This window comes from Pleurodeles waltl, chromosome 3_2 (assembly GCF_031143425.1).
Source record: "Pleurodeles waltl isolate 20211129_DDA chromosome 3_2, aPleWal1.hap1.20221129, whole genome shotgun sequence".
Lineage (NCBI taxonomy): Eukaryota > Metazoa > Chordata > Amphibia > Caudata > Salamandridae > Pleurodeles > Pleurodeles waltl.
In genome coordinates this window covers 154,234,642-154,253,728 of record NC_090441.1, presented here as the reverse complement: position 1 = coordinate 154,253,728, position 19,087 = coordinate 154,234,642, and the positions used below count along the sequence as shown (strand labels likewise).

The window sequence follows — 19,087 nt, the reverse complement described above, 5'->3', positions numbered from 1 at the left end:
AGAGGTAAGATAGTGGCAAAAAGAGATAATTCTAATGCTCTATTTTGTGGTAGTGTGGTCGAGCAGTAGGCTTATCAGAGGGTAGTGTTAAGCATTTGTTGTACACACACAGGCAATAAACGAGGAACACACACTCAAAGACAATTCCAGGCCAATAGGTTTTTATATAGAAAAATATATTTTCTTAGTTTATTTTAAGAACCACAGGTTCAAGATTTAGAAACAATACTTTAAATGAAAGGTATTTCACTCAGGTATCTTATGAACTTTGAATCATCACAATAGCATGTACAGTTTTGGCAAAAATGGCAATAAGCTATTTTGAAAATGGACAGTGCAAAAATCAACAGTTCCTGGGGGAGGTAAGTAAATATTAGTTTCACAGGTAAGTACAACACTTACAGGGTTCAAAGTTGGGTCCAAGGTAGCCCACCGTTGGGGGGTTCAAGGCAACCCCAAAGTTACCACACCAGCAGCTCAGGGCCGGTCAGGCGCAGAGGTCAAAGTGGTGGCCAAAACGCAAAGGCTTCAATGGAAATAGGGGTGCCCCGGTTCCAGTCTGCCAGCAGGTAAGAACCCGCGACTTCGGAGGGCAGACCAGGGGAGTTTTGTAGGGGGGGGGGGGGGGGGGGAAGAGACACACACAAGTGGGCACAGAAAGTACACCCTCAGCGGCACAGGGGCGGCCGGGTACAGAGTGCAAAGAAGGTGTCGGGTTCTCAATAGAGATCAATGGGGAGACCCGGGGGACTCGTCAGCGATGCAGGCAGGCAAAGGAGGGGGGGGGGGGACTTCTCGGGGTAGCCACCACCTAGGCTAGGAAGAGGGCCGCTGGGGGGGGGGGGGGGGGGGGGGGGGGTCGCTCCTGCACTGGAGTTCGGTTCCTTCAGGTCCTGGGAGCTGCAGGTACAGTGTGTTTCCCAGGCGTCGGGTTCCTTGAAGCAGGCAGTCGCGGTCAGGGGGAGCCTCTGGATTCCCTCTGCAGGAGTCGCTGTGGGGGCTCAGGGGGGTTAACTCTGGCTACTCACAGGCTCGCAGGGGAGTCCTCCCTGTAGTGTTGGTTTTCCGCAGGTCGAGCCGGGGGCGTCGGGTGCAGAGTGGAAAGTCTCACGCTTCCGGCTGGAAACGTGTGGTCTTTAAAAGTTGCTTCTTTGTTGCAAAGTTGCAAGTTGGTTGAACAGGGCCGCTGTCCTCTGGAGTTTCTAGGTCCTTTTAGATGCAGGGTAGTCCTCTGAGGCTTCAGAGGTCGCTGGACCCTGGGGGGGCGCATCGCTGTTGCAGTTTTTCTTGAAGTGGGGAGACAGGCCGGTAAGACTGGGGCCAAAGCAGTTGGTGTCTCCGTCTTCTCTGCAGGGCTTCAGGTCAGCAGTCCTTCTTCGTCTTCAGGTTGCAGGAATCTATCTTCCTCGGTTCTGGGAGCCTCTATATACTCAATTTAGGGGTGTGTTTAGGTCTGGGAGGATAGTAGCCAATGGCTACTAGCCCTGAGGGTGGCTACACCCTCTTTGTGCCTCCTCCCGGTGGGGAGGGGGGTCACATCCCTAATCCTATTGGGGGAATCCTCCATCTGCAAGATGGAGGATTTCTAAAAGTCAGAGTCACCTCAGCTCAGGACACCTTAGGGGTTGTCCTGACTGGCCAGTGACGACTCCTTGTTTTTCTCATTATCTCCTCCGGCCTTGCCGCCAAACGTGGGGGCAGTGACCGGAGGGGCGGGCATCTCCACTAGCTGGGATGCCCTGTGGTGCGGTAACAAAGGGGGTGGGGGCCTTTGAGGCTCACCGCCAGGTGTTACAGTTCCTGCAGGGGGAGGTGAGAAGCACCTCCACCCAGTACAGGCTTTGTTCCTGGCCACAGAGTGACAAAGGCACTCTCACCATGTGGCCAGCAACATGGCTGGTGTGTGGCAGGCTGGTAAAACTAGTCAGCCCTCACTGGAAGTCGGGTATGTTTTCAGGGGGCATCTCTAAGATGCCCTCTGGGTGTATTTCCCAATAAAATGTACACTGGCATCAGTGTGCATTTATTGTGCTGAGATGTTTGATACCAAACTTCACAGCTTTCAGTGTAGCCATTATGGTGCTGTGGAGTTCGTGTTTGACACACTCCCAGACCATATACTCCTATGACTACCCTGCACTTACAATGTCTAAGGTTTTGCTTAGACACTGAAGGGGCATAGTGCTCATGCACCTATGCCCTCACCTGTGGTATAGTGCACCCTGCCTTAGGGCTGTAAGGCCTGCTAGAGGGGTGACTTATCTATGCCATAGGCAGGGTGAGTTTGGCATGGCACCCTGAGGGAGTGTCATGTCGACTTAGTCATTTTCTCCCCACCAGCACACACAAGCTGGCAAGCAGTGTGTCTGTGCTGAGTGAGGGGTCCCCAGGGTGGCATAAGTCATGCTGCAGCCCTTAGAGACCTTCGCTGGCATCAGGGCCCTTGGTACCAGGGGTACCAGTTACAAGGGAATTACCTGGGTGCCAGGGTGTGCCAATTGTGGAGACAAAGGTACAGTTTAGGGAAAGAACGCTGGGGCCTGGTTAGCAGACCTCAGCACACTTTCAAATCATAACTTGGCAACAGCAAAGGCAAAAAGTCAGGGGGTAACCATGCCAAGGAGGCATTTCCTTACACAAGACCTACGTTCCTGGAAGAAGCCGACCTTACACAGAAAGACTGCTCCCGGCAGGTGACAAAGTTCTGCTAAGGTGTTTCAGACAAAGAGGCAAGAATAATAAGTGCACCAATGTTTCTGTTAGACCTATATCCCTTTCTAGAAATACCAAGACCTAAATCTACAAAATTCACAAATACATCAGAGTGAGTCATCATGAGTTTCCCCACACTGGAGAAATAATTGCACTGTTCTTCAGAAGCTAAATTGTTAAGTTTGTTGGTCTTGTAACAGACAGCGTAGCTTACCAGCCTGCTAAGATACTACCCATTTTTCAAACATTATTTTGATCCTGCAGCACAACTACGCTCACTTATTTACTTTTCTTGAAACCACACCCACTATTTGTTTCATTCAGTTTTGGATCCATATGGCAGCTGTTTTCTATTATCCATTAGAATGTCAGCTGTCAAAGTGATGCAAAATACTTGCAGATGCTTTGCTTCGACTAGGCCTATTCTTTCTGCCTCTTTACTGCATGGCTTCAGGTTCCAGGTATTTGTGTTGTCAGAAACAGCGTGTCTCTTTTTTAGACTCGTACATATATCTAACTCAGAATATCTGACACTTTAAAATATTCACTGATTTGGCAGCAGCTTTGCTTTTCTCTATTGGTATTGGCCTATGCTTGTTGCTTTTGTTAGCGTTCCTTCTCTGGTTTCGCTTTGCTAACAGAGCATTAGTCCCGGTACATGTTGGCTACAGCCTACACTCAATAGGTCTTCTCTGTCTTTGGTTGTCCATTTGATAGTTTCAGCTCTTGATCTCTAATTCTCTTGGCACAATTTCTACCCTTTGCTGCATGCCATCTATACAACAATCTCTTACATCTTTGAAGCTAGTATAGTTCCCGACTTTGTTTCCATGTCTAAGTCCTGTATCCCCACCCCCGCCCTTATCCCCAGAACATCTCACTTTTGTTTTATTTTTTAATCTTGGCCTGTCCTTCTGCTCATTCTTTCCAGTCTGTTTTTTTACAGCCCAGTTCTGAGTCTCCTGCTTGTTGTGGCTTCTTAACATCTTTTCACGCACAGTGTGACCACTGGGTTAGAAGTCCTTCAGATCACATAGATGAAAGACTTCTATCACTGCTATTCGTCCTCAGTAAACCCTGGTCCACCCTCACATGAGGCAGAAGGCAGCTATAGCTCACTGTTGCAAACATGACGAATCTGATCCTGATTGACCCGACTGATCGGCTTCCAGTCACTGTTAAGACACTTTAATGGATAACGGCAAAAAAAAGGCTTATGAATACAATTAAGACTAAAATAATGTATTTCGGAAGAGGTAAATGTAAACATTTGTGGTATGACAACGGCATAATATTGGGAGTTGTACCCATTCATATATACATAGGGTTCACATCTGATCATTTGTTGAATTTGAAATCCGCCACGCAATATAAGGTCATGACGCCCTCTAGCAGCTGCAGTGGTATAGCACATTTTACAATCTTTCCCCAGGGCTCTCCAATAGCCTCTAATGTTAGTGGTAGAAGCTAAAGCTTTATCAGTGTGGTGACACAGATATCCGATATTTGCCAGGAAATGTGCAGAGCAGCTAGATCGAACAGGAGGTAGTAATGTGCGTCAAGTTATCCACAGGTTTCTCTACACCCGACTGTCCATTAGTACTACAACTATAGACTACAGCAAAGCGGTCATCGTATATTTTTAGAAACTGCTCCGTTACAAATACAATATGAAAGGAGTCAGTGCTAAAATAATCTATATTTAAAGATTTATTTACACAACCTGCTTACTTGGTAAAATTTACATCCGACTTGGAAGCATTGCTGATGAGGCTAGAGTCTTTTTAAATAGATTTTACAGGAAACATTTAGATTTGAACTTTGGACAGAGGATTGGGGTTGTTGGCTGTCAAGTTTATTTTACTTCTGGCCACAGTAACTGGAATGCAAGCTTGTTTCTACAAATCTGAATGCAACAGATGAAATGATTAGATTGTAAAGGAACCCGACAGTTAAATAAGGGTAGTGGTTTGAAATGTGGCCCTTGCCAACTGGATATGTTCATACTGTAACTGTCTGCCCTAGCTTACAATGTTTAAGGATGAAGTATTTATCATCATATTCTGCATCGCGTGATGTGCGCAGATGCAAAGCAGCTGCGAAGTTGTGTTTAGATGGCAACTCAATCAAGATAGTTTGTTAACTGGTGAAAACTGTGTGCCACTCTAACTTTCGCTGCCAGGCCTTTTCCCCCTCCTGTGCCAGGCCTTTTTTTGCCTATTTGGGGCAGTTCGCGCTTAGGCCCTCATAACTTTTTGTCCACATAAGCTAACCAAGCCAAATTTGCGTCCTTTTTTTCCAACATCCTAGGGATTCTAGAGGTACCCAGACTTCGTGGGTTCCCCTGAAGGAGGCCAAGAAATTGGCCAAAATACAGTGAAAATTTCGTTTTTTTCAAAAAAATTGGAAAAAGTGGCTGCAGAAGAAGGCTTGTGGTTTTTCCCCTGAAAATGGCATCAACAAAGGGTTTGCGGTGCTAAACTCAGCAGCTTCCCAGCTTTCAGGAACAGGCAGACTTGAATCAGAAAACCCAATTTTTCAACACAATTTTGCCATTTTACTGGGGCATACCCCATTTGTGCAATTTTTTGTGCTTTCAGCCTCCTTCCAGTCAGTGACAGGAATGGTCATGAAACCAATGCTGGATCCCAGAAACCTAAACATTTCTGAAAAGTAGACAAAATTCTGAATTCAGCAAGGGGTCATTTGTGTAGATCCTACAAGGGTTTCCTACAGAAAATAACAGCTGAAAAAGAAAAATATTGAAATTGAGGTGAAAAAACCATCAATTTTTCTCTACGTTTTACTCTGTAACTTTTCCCTGCAATGTCAGATTATCGAAAGCAATATACCGTTACGTCTGCTGGACTCCTCTGGTTGCGGGGATATATAGGGTTTGTAGGTTCATCAAGAACCCGAGGAACCCAGAGCCAATAAATGAGCTGCACCCTGCAGTGCGTTTTCATTCTATACCGGGTATACAGCAATTCATTTGCTGAAATATAAGGAGTAAAAAATTGCTATCAAGAAAACCTTTGCATTTCCAAAAAGGGCACAAGATAAGGTGTTGAGGAGCAGTGGTTATTTGCACATCTCTGAATTCCGGGGTGACCATAGTAGCACGTGAATTACAGGGAATTTCTCAAATAGATGTCTTTTTTACACACACTCCTATATTTGGAAGGAAAAAATGTAGAGAAAGACAAGGGGCAATAGTACTTGTTTTGCTAATCTATGTTCCCCCAAGTCTCCCGATAAAAATGGTACCTCACTTGTGTGGGTAGGCCTAGCGCCCGCGACAGGATATGCCCCAAAACACAACGTGGACACATCACAGAAAACAGAGCTGTTTTTAGCAAAGTGACTACCTGTAGATTTTGGCCTCTAGCTCAGCCACCACCTAGGGAAACCTACCAAACCTGTGCATTTCTGAAAACTAGAGACCTAGGGGAATCCAAGGAGGGGTGACTTGTGTGGCTCAGACCAGGTTCTGTTACCCAGAATCCTTTGCAAACCTCAAAATTTGGCTAAAAAAACACATGTTCCTCCCATTTCTGTGGCAGAAAGTTCTGGAATCTGAGAGGAGCCACAAATTTCCTTCCACCCAGCGTTCCCCCACGTCTCCCGATAAAAATGATACCTCACTTGTGTGGGTAGGCCTAGCACCCGCGACAGGATATGCCCCAAAACACAACGTGGACACATCACAGAAAACAGAGCTGTTTTTAGCAAAGTGACTACCTGTAGATTTTGGCCTCTAGCTCAGCCGCCACCTAGGGAAACCTACCAAACCTGTGCATTTCTGAAAACTAGAGACCTAGGGGAATCCACGGAGGGGTGACTTGCGGGGCTCGGACCAGGTTCTGTTACCCAGAATCCTTTGCAAACCTCAAAATTTGGCTAAAAAAACACATGTTCCTCACATTTCTGTGGCAGAAAGTTCTGGAATCTGAGAGGAGCCACAAATTTCCTTCCACCCAGCGTTCCCCCACGTCTCCCGATAAAAATGATACCTCACTTGTGTGGGTAGGCCTGGCGCCCGCGACAGGATATGTCCCAAAACACAACGTGGACATATCATAGAAAACAGAGCTGTTTTTAGCAAAGTGACTACCTGTAGATTTTGACCTCTAGCTCAGCCGGCACCTAGGGAAACCTACCAAACCTGTGCATTTCTGAAAACTAGAGACCTAGGGGAATCCAAGGAGGGGTGACTTGTGTGTCTCGGACCAGGTTCTGTTACCCAGAATCCTTTGCAAACCTCAAAATTTGGCTAAAAAAACACGTTCCTCACATTTCTGTGGCAGAAAGTTCTGGAATCTGAGAGGAGCCACAAATTTCCTTCCACCCAGCGTTCCCCCACGTCTCCCGATAAAAATGATACCTCACTTGTGTGGGTAGGCCTAGCGCCCGCGACAGGATATGCCCCAAAACACAACGTGGACATATCACAGAAAACAGAGCTGTTTTTAGCAAAGTGACTACCTGTAGATTTTGGCCTCTAGCTCAGCCGGCACCTAGGGAAACCTACCAAACCTGTGCATTTCTGAAAACTAGAGACCTAGGGGAATCCAAGGAGGGGTGACTTGTGTGGCTCGGACCAGGTTCTGTTACCCAGAATCCTTTGCAAACCGCAAAATTTGGCTAAAAAAACACATGTTCCTCACATTTCTGTGGCAGAAAGTTCTGGAATCTGAGAGGAGCCACAAATTTCCTTCCACCCAGCGTTCCCCCACGTCTCCCGATAAAAATGATACCTCACTTGTGTGGGTAGGCCTAGCGCCCGCGACAGGATATGCCCCAAAACACAACGTGGACACATCACAGAAAACAGAGCTGTTTTTAGCAAAGTGACTACCTGTAGATTTTGGCCTCTAGCTCAGCCGCCACCTAGGGAAACCTACCAAACCTGTACATTTCTGAAAACTAGAGACCTAGGGGAATCCAAGGAGGGGTGACTTGCGGGGCTCGGACCAGGTTCTGTTACCCAGAATCCTTTGCAAACCTCAAAATGTGGCTAAAAAAACACATGTTCCTCACATTTCTGTGGCAGAAAGTTCTGGAATCTGAGAGGAGCCACAAATTTCCTTCCACCCAGCGTTCCCCCAAGTCTCCCGATAAAAATGATACCTCACTTGCGTGGGTAGGACTAGCGCCCACGAAAGGAAAGGGCCCAAAACACAACGTGGACACATCACATTTTTTTATAAAAAGCAGTGCCTACCTGTGGATTTTGGCCTGTAGCTCAGCCCGCACCTGGGGAAACCTAGCAAACCAGCGCATTTTTGAAAACTAGAAACCCAGGGGAATCCAAGATGGGGTGACTTGCGGGGCTCTGACCAGGTTATGTTACCCAGAATCCTTTGCAAACATCAAAATGTGGCCCAAAAAACACTTTTTCCTCTCATTTCGGTGACAGAAAGTTCTGGAATCTGAGAGGAGCCACAAATTTCCTTCCACCCAGCGTTCCCCTAAGTCTCTCGATAAAAATGGTGCCTCACTTCTGTGGGTAGGCCTAGCGCCCACGAAAGGAAATGGCCCAAAACACAACATGGACACAACATATTTTTTCACAGAAAACAGAGGTGTTTTTTGCAAGGTGCCTACCTGTGGAGTTTGGCCTGTAGCTCAGCCGGCCCCAGGGGGGGGGGGGGGGCAGAAATGGCCTAAAATAAATTTCTTCCCCCCAACCCCCCCCCCCCCCCCCCGGGAGCGACCCTTGCCTACGGGGTCGCTCCCCCTGCGTGACATTGGCGACAAAAAACAAATCCCAGGTGCCTAGTGGTTTCTGCCCCCTTGGGGGCAGATTGACCTAAAATCGGCCAATCTGCCCCCAGGGGTCTTCCCCTTCCATCCCCGCCTTGGGGGGGAGGGGGGGTGCACGGGGGGCGTGCTAGCGCGCCCCCAAGTTCCCCTGTGCCATGGACGAGATGATCTCGTCCAAGGCACAGGGGAACTGTAGCCTTGGACGAGATCATCTCGTCCAAGGCACCCAAGAGGTTAAACATTTTAAAGATCAGATTCAAATAATGAGTTTAGAGAAAGACGGGCTGGGGCAGAAGTGTTTTTTTTTTTTTAAATGTCTGGTGCTCTTTTTAGCTTTTCAATCCGATCTTGGCACATACATAATCTACGGGTGTACTTCATTTCAGGGACATTTTAAGGATTATGGGCCATATGTATTTTGGGGGCCCTTTTTCGTAACAACTGTGAATTTCTGATTCAATTCCAGCTCTTTCATGCCCTCTTTGGCCACGTCACTGACAGTGCCCAGATGCACTTGTCCAAAAATCTAAATATATTTACATCTAATATCTGCGATAGTGACGTGTGTTTTCAATATTTTAATACAGCTGCAGCTCACTAATATTACTACAAATAGTCTCTGTGACATTCTCCTATTTCTTATATATGATGTCCTGCTTTGATCCCCCCAAAACCTTTTTTTTTTTTTTTTAACAGATGCTGAATGAAAAACAAACATATTTCTCTTCAAAATATCTGAAATAGACTTGCGCACACCATCCACATAAAAAAAAATATTAAAGTGAAACAGTATATAAAACAAACTGTTAAGGAATTGTTCAAGGTCTCCAGGGCAAGACTCTCTGCAGAACAAAGCTGGCTCTTTTAGGGCGGTGGGGGGAGGGGTTGGAGGGCTGAAAGGTGGGGTCCTGGGCCAGTGCTCACTTTGTCCAGGCCTTAAAATGTCTTCTTCATTTGCCTGTAATATAACATGTAAAAGCTTTTGGCGAATGTTAATAAAGGTATCATTCACTATAAGCACCATAAAATTTAGCAGCATAGCATCTCTTCCTCTGGTAAAAACCTTGTTACCAGTAACATTAAAATAACTCACACGAAGAATCCCGATCCCGGCATCTCCGCCTACCTTGCACTCGCAACCGTCCTGCGCGTCCATAGAACTACAACCGGCGGTAGATCATTCTTTCACCTAAACGTGCAACACTCTTCCCACCCACCTGGGCCAGACCAAGGACCTCCTTACCTTCAGGAAACTTCTCAAGACCTGGCTGTTCAAGCAGTAGCAGCACCCTCCTTACCTCCCCCCCCCCCACCCCCCTCAGCGCCTCAAGACCCTCACGGGTGAGTAGTGCGCTTAAAAATTCCTGATTGACTGATGAATCCACTGTCATGGCCAAAGTTCTCCTTACGTACTACTGCATGCAGATGACTCTGCATTGAAGAAACGTTGCTGCAGTGGAGCCACAGAACAAGAAGTCACCAGTAAGTGAAATATTCCAAGACAGCTGGCACAGGCTCTTTTATTATCAGTTATCCAGAGTTTGCTCACACTTTATGCATATCTTGAAGACAGTCACAAAAGCCACTCAAACCCAAGCAACTAGGGGACACAATAAAATGTCTGATTAAAGTCCACCATATTTTTGTGTAACAATGATATTGACAGTACAAGAGACAGAAAATAAAATACATTCTAAAAATAAAAATTATGCACATTATGGGTTGAAATGTGTAGGTAAATAAGACAGTACAACTTTACCCAGGGAGATCAAAGCCTGGTGAATTTCCTTCATCACGTTCCTGTAAAGATCCTTCTGCCATTCGTGCAAAAGCTTCCACTCTTCTTCTGAGAAATATGCAGCAACATCAAGGAATGCAACTTGTGCCTTGAAGAGCAAAATATAGCATAAATTACTCAGCAACTTAAATGACTAAAGTATAATATCAAATGAAGATCTCTTCAAGTAAAAAAATATTCTAATCAAATGTTCTAACCCATCAACTGCCCCACTTGTCTTCTCTTTATGACAGAACATGTAAAACAGACTGATTGAGAGAAGTAGAGAACTATAAAGGAAGACAGAGCTGAAAAAGAGGAACACAAATAGTAAGAGAAATGGTGAGAGTGGAAGAGAGAATAAAAAGGTGAGGTGTAAGAGAATCAGCGAAAAAGGACAAAAATGTTAATAGAAGACGTGAAGATGAGAACAAAACAGAAGAAGAGAAGGGGCAAGAGATGAGGCAGCAAAACAAAGAGGGAGCAATTCAAAAAGGAAGCAAGAAAAAGAAGGGAGCAAGGTCGAGCGAGTCGGCAGGTGTGGAGGGGGGAGCAAGGGCAAACAAGCCGGTGAAGGGGCAGCAAGAGAGGTAGCCAGGGGGCACCAAGAGCGAGGGGGCACCAAGAGCGGGCACCAAAGGGGCAGCAAGAGCGAAGGGCAGCGAGGGAGAGGGGGACGAGCGGGCGCGAGGAGGGGGAACAGGCAAGCGCAAGGAAGGGGAACAAACCAAGAGAGGGGACCAATCGAAAGCAAAGAGCGCGAGGAAGGGGAACAAGAGAGGAAGGGGAACAAGAGAACGCGGGGAAGGGGAACCAGCGAGGAAGGGGAGGGGGAACAAGCGAGCGCGAGGAGGGGGGGGAAAACAAGAGAGCGCGAGGAGGGGGGGGGGAACAAGAGAGCGCGAGGAGGGGGGGGAACAAGAGAGCGCGAGGAGGGGGGGGAACAAGAGAGCGCGAGGAGGGGGGGGAACAAGAGAGCGCGAGGAGGGGGGGGAACAAGAGAGCGCGAGGAGGGGGGGGAACAAGAGAGCGCGAGGAGGGGGGGGAACAAGAGAGCGCGAGGAGGGGGGGGGGGGGGAACAAGAGAGCGCGAGGAGGGGGGGAACAAGAGAGCACGAGGAGGGGGGGGAACAAGAGAGCACGAGGAGGGGGGGAACAAGAGAGCGCGAGGAAGGAGACTAGAACTAACGGGGAACAAGAGAAAAACGATGGGTGAATTTAACTGCAAGGTTGGATCATGTGACACTCTGTCTGACCCCTTTGCAGTGGAATCTTCAGTAGTGCCCCAATGTCTGGCTGATCACAGAGGACGTTTACTTTTAAATCATCTGTTGGCAATGAATCTCTGTATTTTGGCTGAAATGGGCGGGACATCAAGGGCCACGTATTCCAACTTTTATAGGCTGGGGCAAGGTACTATTATAGATGGGTTTTTTTTATTCTGTGGAGTTAGCCAATTGTGTATCTTCCGGGGGTACTGTAACCAGTGGATATAGCGACTATATTCACATAGATGTTATTCCTAACTTGCCATCAGTTCAGCAACCAGCCCAATCGACAGGAGTTATAAATCTGACTACCAAGGTAATGGCCTCAGTCTCGGATGAAAGAGGGTAGATACTTCATTAGTAGCAGCTAATGATGTTGGAGCTAATATGGGTCTGATTATGAATTATCTATTAACTCAAGATTATCTACTTTGTAGGTTATTACCACTTTCAAACTTTAAACAATTATATTAAATCCTTTCTTACAATCACGACCAAATGCTCAGATATCATTAGCCCTAGCTGGTTTGATAAATAATGTAGCACCTCTAATCGAAACCTGAGAAACGCCCTTAATTCTAGGCCTAGAGACCAAAATATTATATCTAAAGCGAGATCCCACTATAAGTTTCCCATCAAAAAGTGCAGATGGCCCTTATGGACAATACCTGGATTGGACTTGTTAGTTCCTGCAAAGACAAGGACTCCAAAAAATTCTGGCCCATTGTTACTGATAAATGACAGCCAACACACATGTGATAGTTTGAACATTGGCACCCAGAATTGGGTTGACCATTTCAAGCATATTTATTCTCTTAAAGATCAGTCTGTTCCAGAGTGTGATGAGTCCTACCAGCCCTTTCCATTAATAACTAGGTTTGACCTTGAAGCTGTTACAAAAGCTATCTCCTCTAGCCCTCCTAATAAAGCCACGGACCAGATGGAGTTCCCATGGATCTATAAAAAGAATATGTTGACCTCTGGGTCCCCATTTTTACTAACACACTGAATGCTATGGCTGCCTGTAAGATCCCAGACTCCCGCCAACAGGCTATTATGGTACCAATCTTTTAAAAGGGTTTTAAACAGGATCCATGCTGTTACAGACCAATTTCACTTCTGGACTCTGTGGTTAAGGGGGCAGGCCGTGTGGTTTTATTTCTAAAGGAGGACTGGGTCAAGCAAAATAAGATCCTAAGTAGAGCTCAATATGGATTTAGGGAAGGTCTGGGGAGGCAGGAACAATGTCTTAATCACAATCTAATAGTAGGAGAATATACAATTGCCAAGAAGGATTCTTTATACCTCGTCTTTTTGGATCAGAGCACTGCATTTAATAGTCAATTGATCCAAACTATGGGCTATTCTTCAGCAGACTGGTATGCCACAGATATGTTGGACTTCTTACGTGCCTTGCACTGCAAGGTTTCAACAAAGGTGAGGCTTGACACAAATGGGGAATGTACTTCACTCTTCCCTTTGATGCAAGGTGTCCTCCAAGGTGTGTTTTAGCCCCATTGTTTTTACTTTTATAAATCAATGAATTTAACCTTTTCCTAACCAGTAATAGTGTTGATCTAGCCAAGATTAATTGAAATCCAATGCTGTCCCTATTCTATGCTGATGATGCGGTTCTGCTCTTACACACACACACACACACACAGTGGTCTACATGGATTGGTTGACAATTTTTGTATCATTTATGTATAAGCTGGATCTAGACACCAAAATTGCTAAGTCACATTTTACGGTGTGCAGGTCATAGTGCTGCAAGGTCAGACCAATTTCCATCACGGATAGTAACCTCACCAGCGTCAGAGAATTCTCATCTCTGAGTGACCTTCAACACTAGTAAAAGCTTTCTGCCCTGCATTTCTGATCGTTGCGCACACACCAGCGGTTGGTGCTTTGTTTAGTGTACCTATTAAAGTTGGTAGTAAACCTATAATATTGCTTCTGGGAATTTATCTATTACAGTGTTTACCCATTCTTACTTATGGTGCTGGCATATGGGGGTATAGAGATTGCAGTAGACTTCAGAAAGAGTAAAATCGTTTTTGCAGGCAGCTGATTGCACTTGGACCAGACAGCTCGCAGTATTGCATACACGAAGAGCTGGGCCTGGCCTATGTGACTGATCTGGTGCGATTTGCCCCACTTCTTTGGGCTTCTGTTTGGAATAACCCAAAGGCTTCCTTTAATCCTGAGATTGTTGAGGATTGCATGTCTTGTGACTATGGTTTAAGAATCCCCAAGTTAAAATATATGCAGAAAACGGCAAAAGCCATTGGAAGACAAAGACACTTGTTTGTGAGTAGGGCAGTTTCTGACAGGGAGGGCCGCGAGATTATGAAGCCCAACATGACAGACCTGATCAGCTTACAAACAGTCACAGGTGTTGAGCCATATCTCCAGTATGTTGAGAAAGCAAGGGAAAGGTCACTGCTAATGAAATTCCGCTTCGGAACTGCAAGATGTTTTAAGTTTCCCCGCCTTCCAATTTGATCCCAAGTCTATTCTGCTCTGCCCATGTGATGAGTCACCCTCCCTCCCCCAAACCCTGGATCACTTTATGTTTTTTTGTTAGTTGTATAAGGAGGCAACAAGGACATTTTTATTACCAATTTTAAAAAATATGGGGTTTCGACAATAAAGACCTGCACTTAATTGCCTTCCAACACTCCCAAATCATGATGTTTGTTATTCTGTGGGAGCTTTTCTGAAAAATGCACTTTACTGGTAGGAGCACATTGCTTTTTAGGTATATTGTCCCGGTTAGACTTGACAGCCTTAGGGTGGCCATCCGTCAACTTTTTGCCTGCCTCCCTCCACTTTTTTTTTTTTTAAAACACAGTTTTTGCTGGTTTTAGGACTCTGCGCACTTTACCACTGCTAACCAGTACTAAAGTGCATATGCTCTCTTCCTTAAACATGGAAACATTGGTTAATCCCCAATTGGAATATTTGATTTACTTATAAATCCCTAGTACAGTGCACCTCGTGTGCCCAGAGCCTGTAAATTAAATCTACTAGTGGGCATGCAGCACTAATTGTGCCACCCACATAAGTAGCCCATTAACCATGTCTCAGGGAAGCCATTGCAAGGCTTGTGTGTGCAGTTTCACTGCCACTTTGACTTGGCATTTAAAATTACTTGCCAAGCCTTAAACTCCCCTTTTTCTACATATACGTCACCCCTAAGGTAGGCCCTAGGTAACCCATAGGGTGGGGTGCTATGTAGGTAAAAGGCAGGACATGTACATGTGTGTTTTATATGTCCTGGTAGTGAAACACTCCTAAATTTGTTATCCACTACTGCGAGGCCTGCTCCTTTTATTAACTAGCATTAGGACTGCCCTCATATACTTTCTGAGTGGTAGACTCTGATCTGAAAGGGGTAACCAGGTCATATTTAGTATGGCCAGAGTGTTAATGGAAAATCATGCTTATTGGTGAGGTTAGATTTAATAGTACTATTTTAGAAATGCCACTTTTAGAAAGTGAGCATTTCTCTGCGCTTAAAAACCATCTGTGCCTTACAGCCGGTCTCCAATCAACGTCTGGTCTGTGTTGGTTGACAGCTCCCTTGTGCATTTCACCCAGACAACCACAAACACAAGACACTCAGTCACACCTGCACTCATCTGCATACTGAATTGGGCTTCCTTGGCTGGAAGGGTGGAATGCCTGACATTTAAATTCCAAAGGCAGGTGGCCTGCCCTCACAGAATGGACTGATAAACCCTGCTGGAACCCTGGCAGACAGGACTGGGCTGGAAGGGGTACTTGTGCACTTCAAAACCACTCTTTGAAGTCTTCCCCACTTCAAAGGCATTTTTGGGAATATAAACTGGGTCTCTGGCCCTACCAGCTGCCTGGCTGCCCAAAGGACTCATCTGACCTGCTTTGCTGAGAAGGACTGCTGCCCTGTTGGCCTCTGATTTTGCTGAGAAGGACTCTGCCTTCACCAAAAGTGCTCTCCAAGAGCTTGGATTGAGCGTGCCTCCTGTATTCTGAAGTCTCAGGGCCAACAAAGACTTCATTTCTTCAAGAAAATCCTTGTGCGTTGAAAATCGAGGCACCGCCTGGCAAAATGGGCGCGAAGCCTGTACTGTGACCGATAAACTGCTACACAGCCGACCGGAACAATGCAGTCCCGACTGGAAATTCGACGCAGCGCCTGCCATGCGAAGCAAAATTTGACGCATCGCCTACCGGATCCACGCAGTGCCTATGCCTTCTACTGGCGATTCAAGGATTTTCAAAGCATCGTCCCTGGGCATCAAAATATCCCTGCATCGCAATGAGGAACCAAGACCGCATGCCGAAAAACGACGCAAATGCAAACACATTGTCTGTGCTGCGTTGGAAAATTCGATGCAACACCCTATTTTGTGCTTACTGGATATTTGTTGTTTTTAGCTTATTTTATTCAGATAAATATTATCTATTTTTCGAAACCTGTGTGGTGTATTTGTTTTGGTGTTTTCACTGTGTTACTGTATGATTTACTGCACAAATACTTTACACATTGCCTTCTAAATTAAGCGTGACTTCTCAGTGCCAAGCTAACAGAGGGTGGGCACAGGATAATTTCGATTGTGTGTGACTTACCCTGACTAGGATTGTGGTCCCTACTTGGACAAGGTTGTACACCTCTGCCAACCAGAGAACCCATTTCTAACAGTACCATTTTCTTTTCCTTCTTTTGAGTGTATTTTCTTTAAGCTGTTTTCTGGCTATCATTGATTTTACTGTGGCCTCAATGAAATGGGAGCGTTTTCTTATGGGGAATTGAGGAGCTGTACAATCTTATCATTATGTTTGAACAATATTTTATATGGATTTTTGATGCTTGTTGGATCACATTCTAGAGCCAAGGAAGCGGCTCCGCAACTCCCTTATAACGCAGCACACCCGTAAATTAGGTTTTCTTATTGGGTTCATAATGTGGGAGTCCTCCGTTTTTTATAGTGTTTATAAAGATGTATTTTGAATCTGTAGCTTGCATTATATTTTATGAAACTTGTACATATATACAAGTTTCATAAACTTGTATATGTTTCATGTTCCATGTTATATACTTGTACATACGTAATGGGATTTGTCTTTAGTTTTATACTGATGTTTTTATGTGCTTTTATGGTAAGTATCAACATGAATAAAGTGATTTTTTAAGTTTGAAAGGTGGGGAAAAAAAAGAGAAGGCGACAGGGGAACAAGAGTGTGAGGGCGGAACAAGAGAGCACAAGGGGAAATAAGAAAGTAAGGGGGATTAACAGTGATGGACAAGAAAGAGGGTGCATGGGAGAGGGAGGATGTGTGATGGGGCATGGAAAAGAGAAAAGAATGAGAAAGTAAGGGGAAATGAGACGGAGCATGAGACACAGAAGGGCCATGTAAGAGAGGGGGATATGGAGATGTGTGAAAAGGAGAGAGAGAGAGAGAAAGAGAGAGAGAAAGATATGCATGTCTTCTGCTTTCAATTGGCATAGGTAATATTTAAAGATGTATTTAACTTTTAGCATTCCAAGTGCTAAAAACGTGGAACTGGTGCCATTACCCAAATAATATTTGTTTCCTGTATGAAAGTCCTAATATGATACTATTTACCCCTTTACTGCTGCCCCCACTCCTTTGGCTATTTGGGGAAGTTTGAGCTTAGGGCTGTAAAACCTTTTCCACCCAAGGTATCCACGCCAAATTTGCATCCTCCCCCCCCCCCCCCCCCCCCCAAACCTCCTTGGGAGTTAAAAGGTACAGAGGGTTTGTGGATTCTCCTGGAATGGACTGAGACATTTTTTAGTTTTTGGGGGGGAAAAACCCCCAAAAAGAAACAGGAAAACGTGCTCCCGATAAAAGTGTCTGTTTTTTCCCTAAAAATGGCATCAACAAACAGTTTGCTGTGCTAAAGTCACCATCTTCCCAGCTTTCAAGAACATGCAGAGCTGAATAAAAACACCTTTTTTTAAGCATGGTTCTGGCATTTTTCAAAGACTTAGCCCATTTTTTCTAATTTTATGCTCTCAACCTACTTCCAGTTTGGAAAACAGTCTGAAACCCATGGGTGATTCAAGAAAGCTATAGATTTCTGAAAAAATACAAAATACCGAATTCAGCAAGTGGTCATGTGTAGATCTCTCACAGTATTCCCAACGAAACTGTTGAAATAAAATAATATTGAAACTGAGTAGGAAAAAAACAAACAGTAATTTGTGACAACATTTTTATAGGTAACTTATCGTCATGGCTGATTTACAAAAGCAAATCTACCATTACGTCTGCTAGATCCTTCTGGTTGTGAGGATATATAGGGTTTGTAGGTTCTGCAAGAACCCAAGGTACCCAGAGCCAACAAATGAGCTACACCATACAATGGTTTTTCTTTTTGTGTACGGATTATAGACCAATTCATATGGTGAAATATGTTGAATGAAAAATTTGATATATTGTAAATACATATATACACATACATGGAGCTGTGAGACCCAATATCTGATTTGCATGTTTTATTCTATTAATCTTAGTTTGTATTGTTTTATGGTTCTTATTTTGTGTATGCGTAGCATGTGTAACTATATTTATTTTATAGTTTGGATCATGGACTCCACTATTTAAATGATGGTCTTTTTGTGTTTTTGTATCAGATATCTTCTCCTGATGCGACATATGTATTAAATGGAGTGCCAATTTCTTGATATACGTCTTTTCTATGGCGTTTATATCCAAATTTGAACACAAGGTTGGGAACGGCCCTGATGAAGGTGGCCTCCCTATGAGAGGATTACCGAAACGCACGTAGGCCTTTGGTTCCTACTATGTTCCTGGAGCGGAGCATTATACTAGAATATTGTGATATCAGATATTAGGTCTCACAGCTCCGTGTGTGTGTGTGTGTGTGTATATATATATATATATATATTTATTTTTTACGGTACCCTTGTATATTGCTGTATATTATTGTTGTGTGAATGAGGTATGACTGATTTATTGTATTGTCCTTTTAAAATGTATTTGGTATTATGTAATAAAATATTGATGAAATAATTCTATGACTATGAAATGAGATTTGTTGAAGTGAAGGCTATAATATTGATGTAGCCCTGGATTGGACATACAGCCATCAAATAACTGCTGACATACATTATAAGGTGAACTTATTTATATTGTGATTCTCTGCAGTATATCTATCTATAAAGTGGCATCTCAGAGTAGCTCTTAGTCTTTCTTACAGCTTTTTGTCCCTTCTGTGGCCTAAACTTTATTTATGGTATCCTTTCAACAGTGCTCGATTCCTGTAAACAGATCTTTATATCTTGTACTTATCTTGTCACATTTGCTGTGTATTCAAATACAGAGGTCAAATGTCAGGCTGTTTCTTCCACAGGAGCTTGGTTGTTACTTTTCTTTCTTAGACTTCAGAATGAGAGGATTTATGTGACAACCATTCAGGCTACTAGGTTGTGCTGGATGGAAAGCTGTACAATGTTTTTTTGAGCACACAACAAAATTTCAATGTCTGTAAATGAACTGTGACAATATCAGAATTAGGAAATCATAAATT

At 44.6% G+C, this 19,087-nt stretch overlaps 1 protein-coding gene across 1 annotated transcript in view; it reads right to left on the bottom strand.

Annotated features, from left to right (window-relative positions):
• The window catches only part of LOC138286355 (zinc finger protein 845-like), a 367,802-nt gene that overhangs the window by 333,510 nt on the left and 15,205 nt on the right, over positions 1-19,087 (bottom strand). Inside the window, exon 2 of the mRNA XM_069226512.1 lies at positions 10,238-10,364. Coding sequence (XP_069082613.1) covers positions 10,238-10,364 — 127 coding nt within the window. The remainder of the gene's footprint in view (positions 1-10,237; positions 10,365-19,087) is intronic.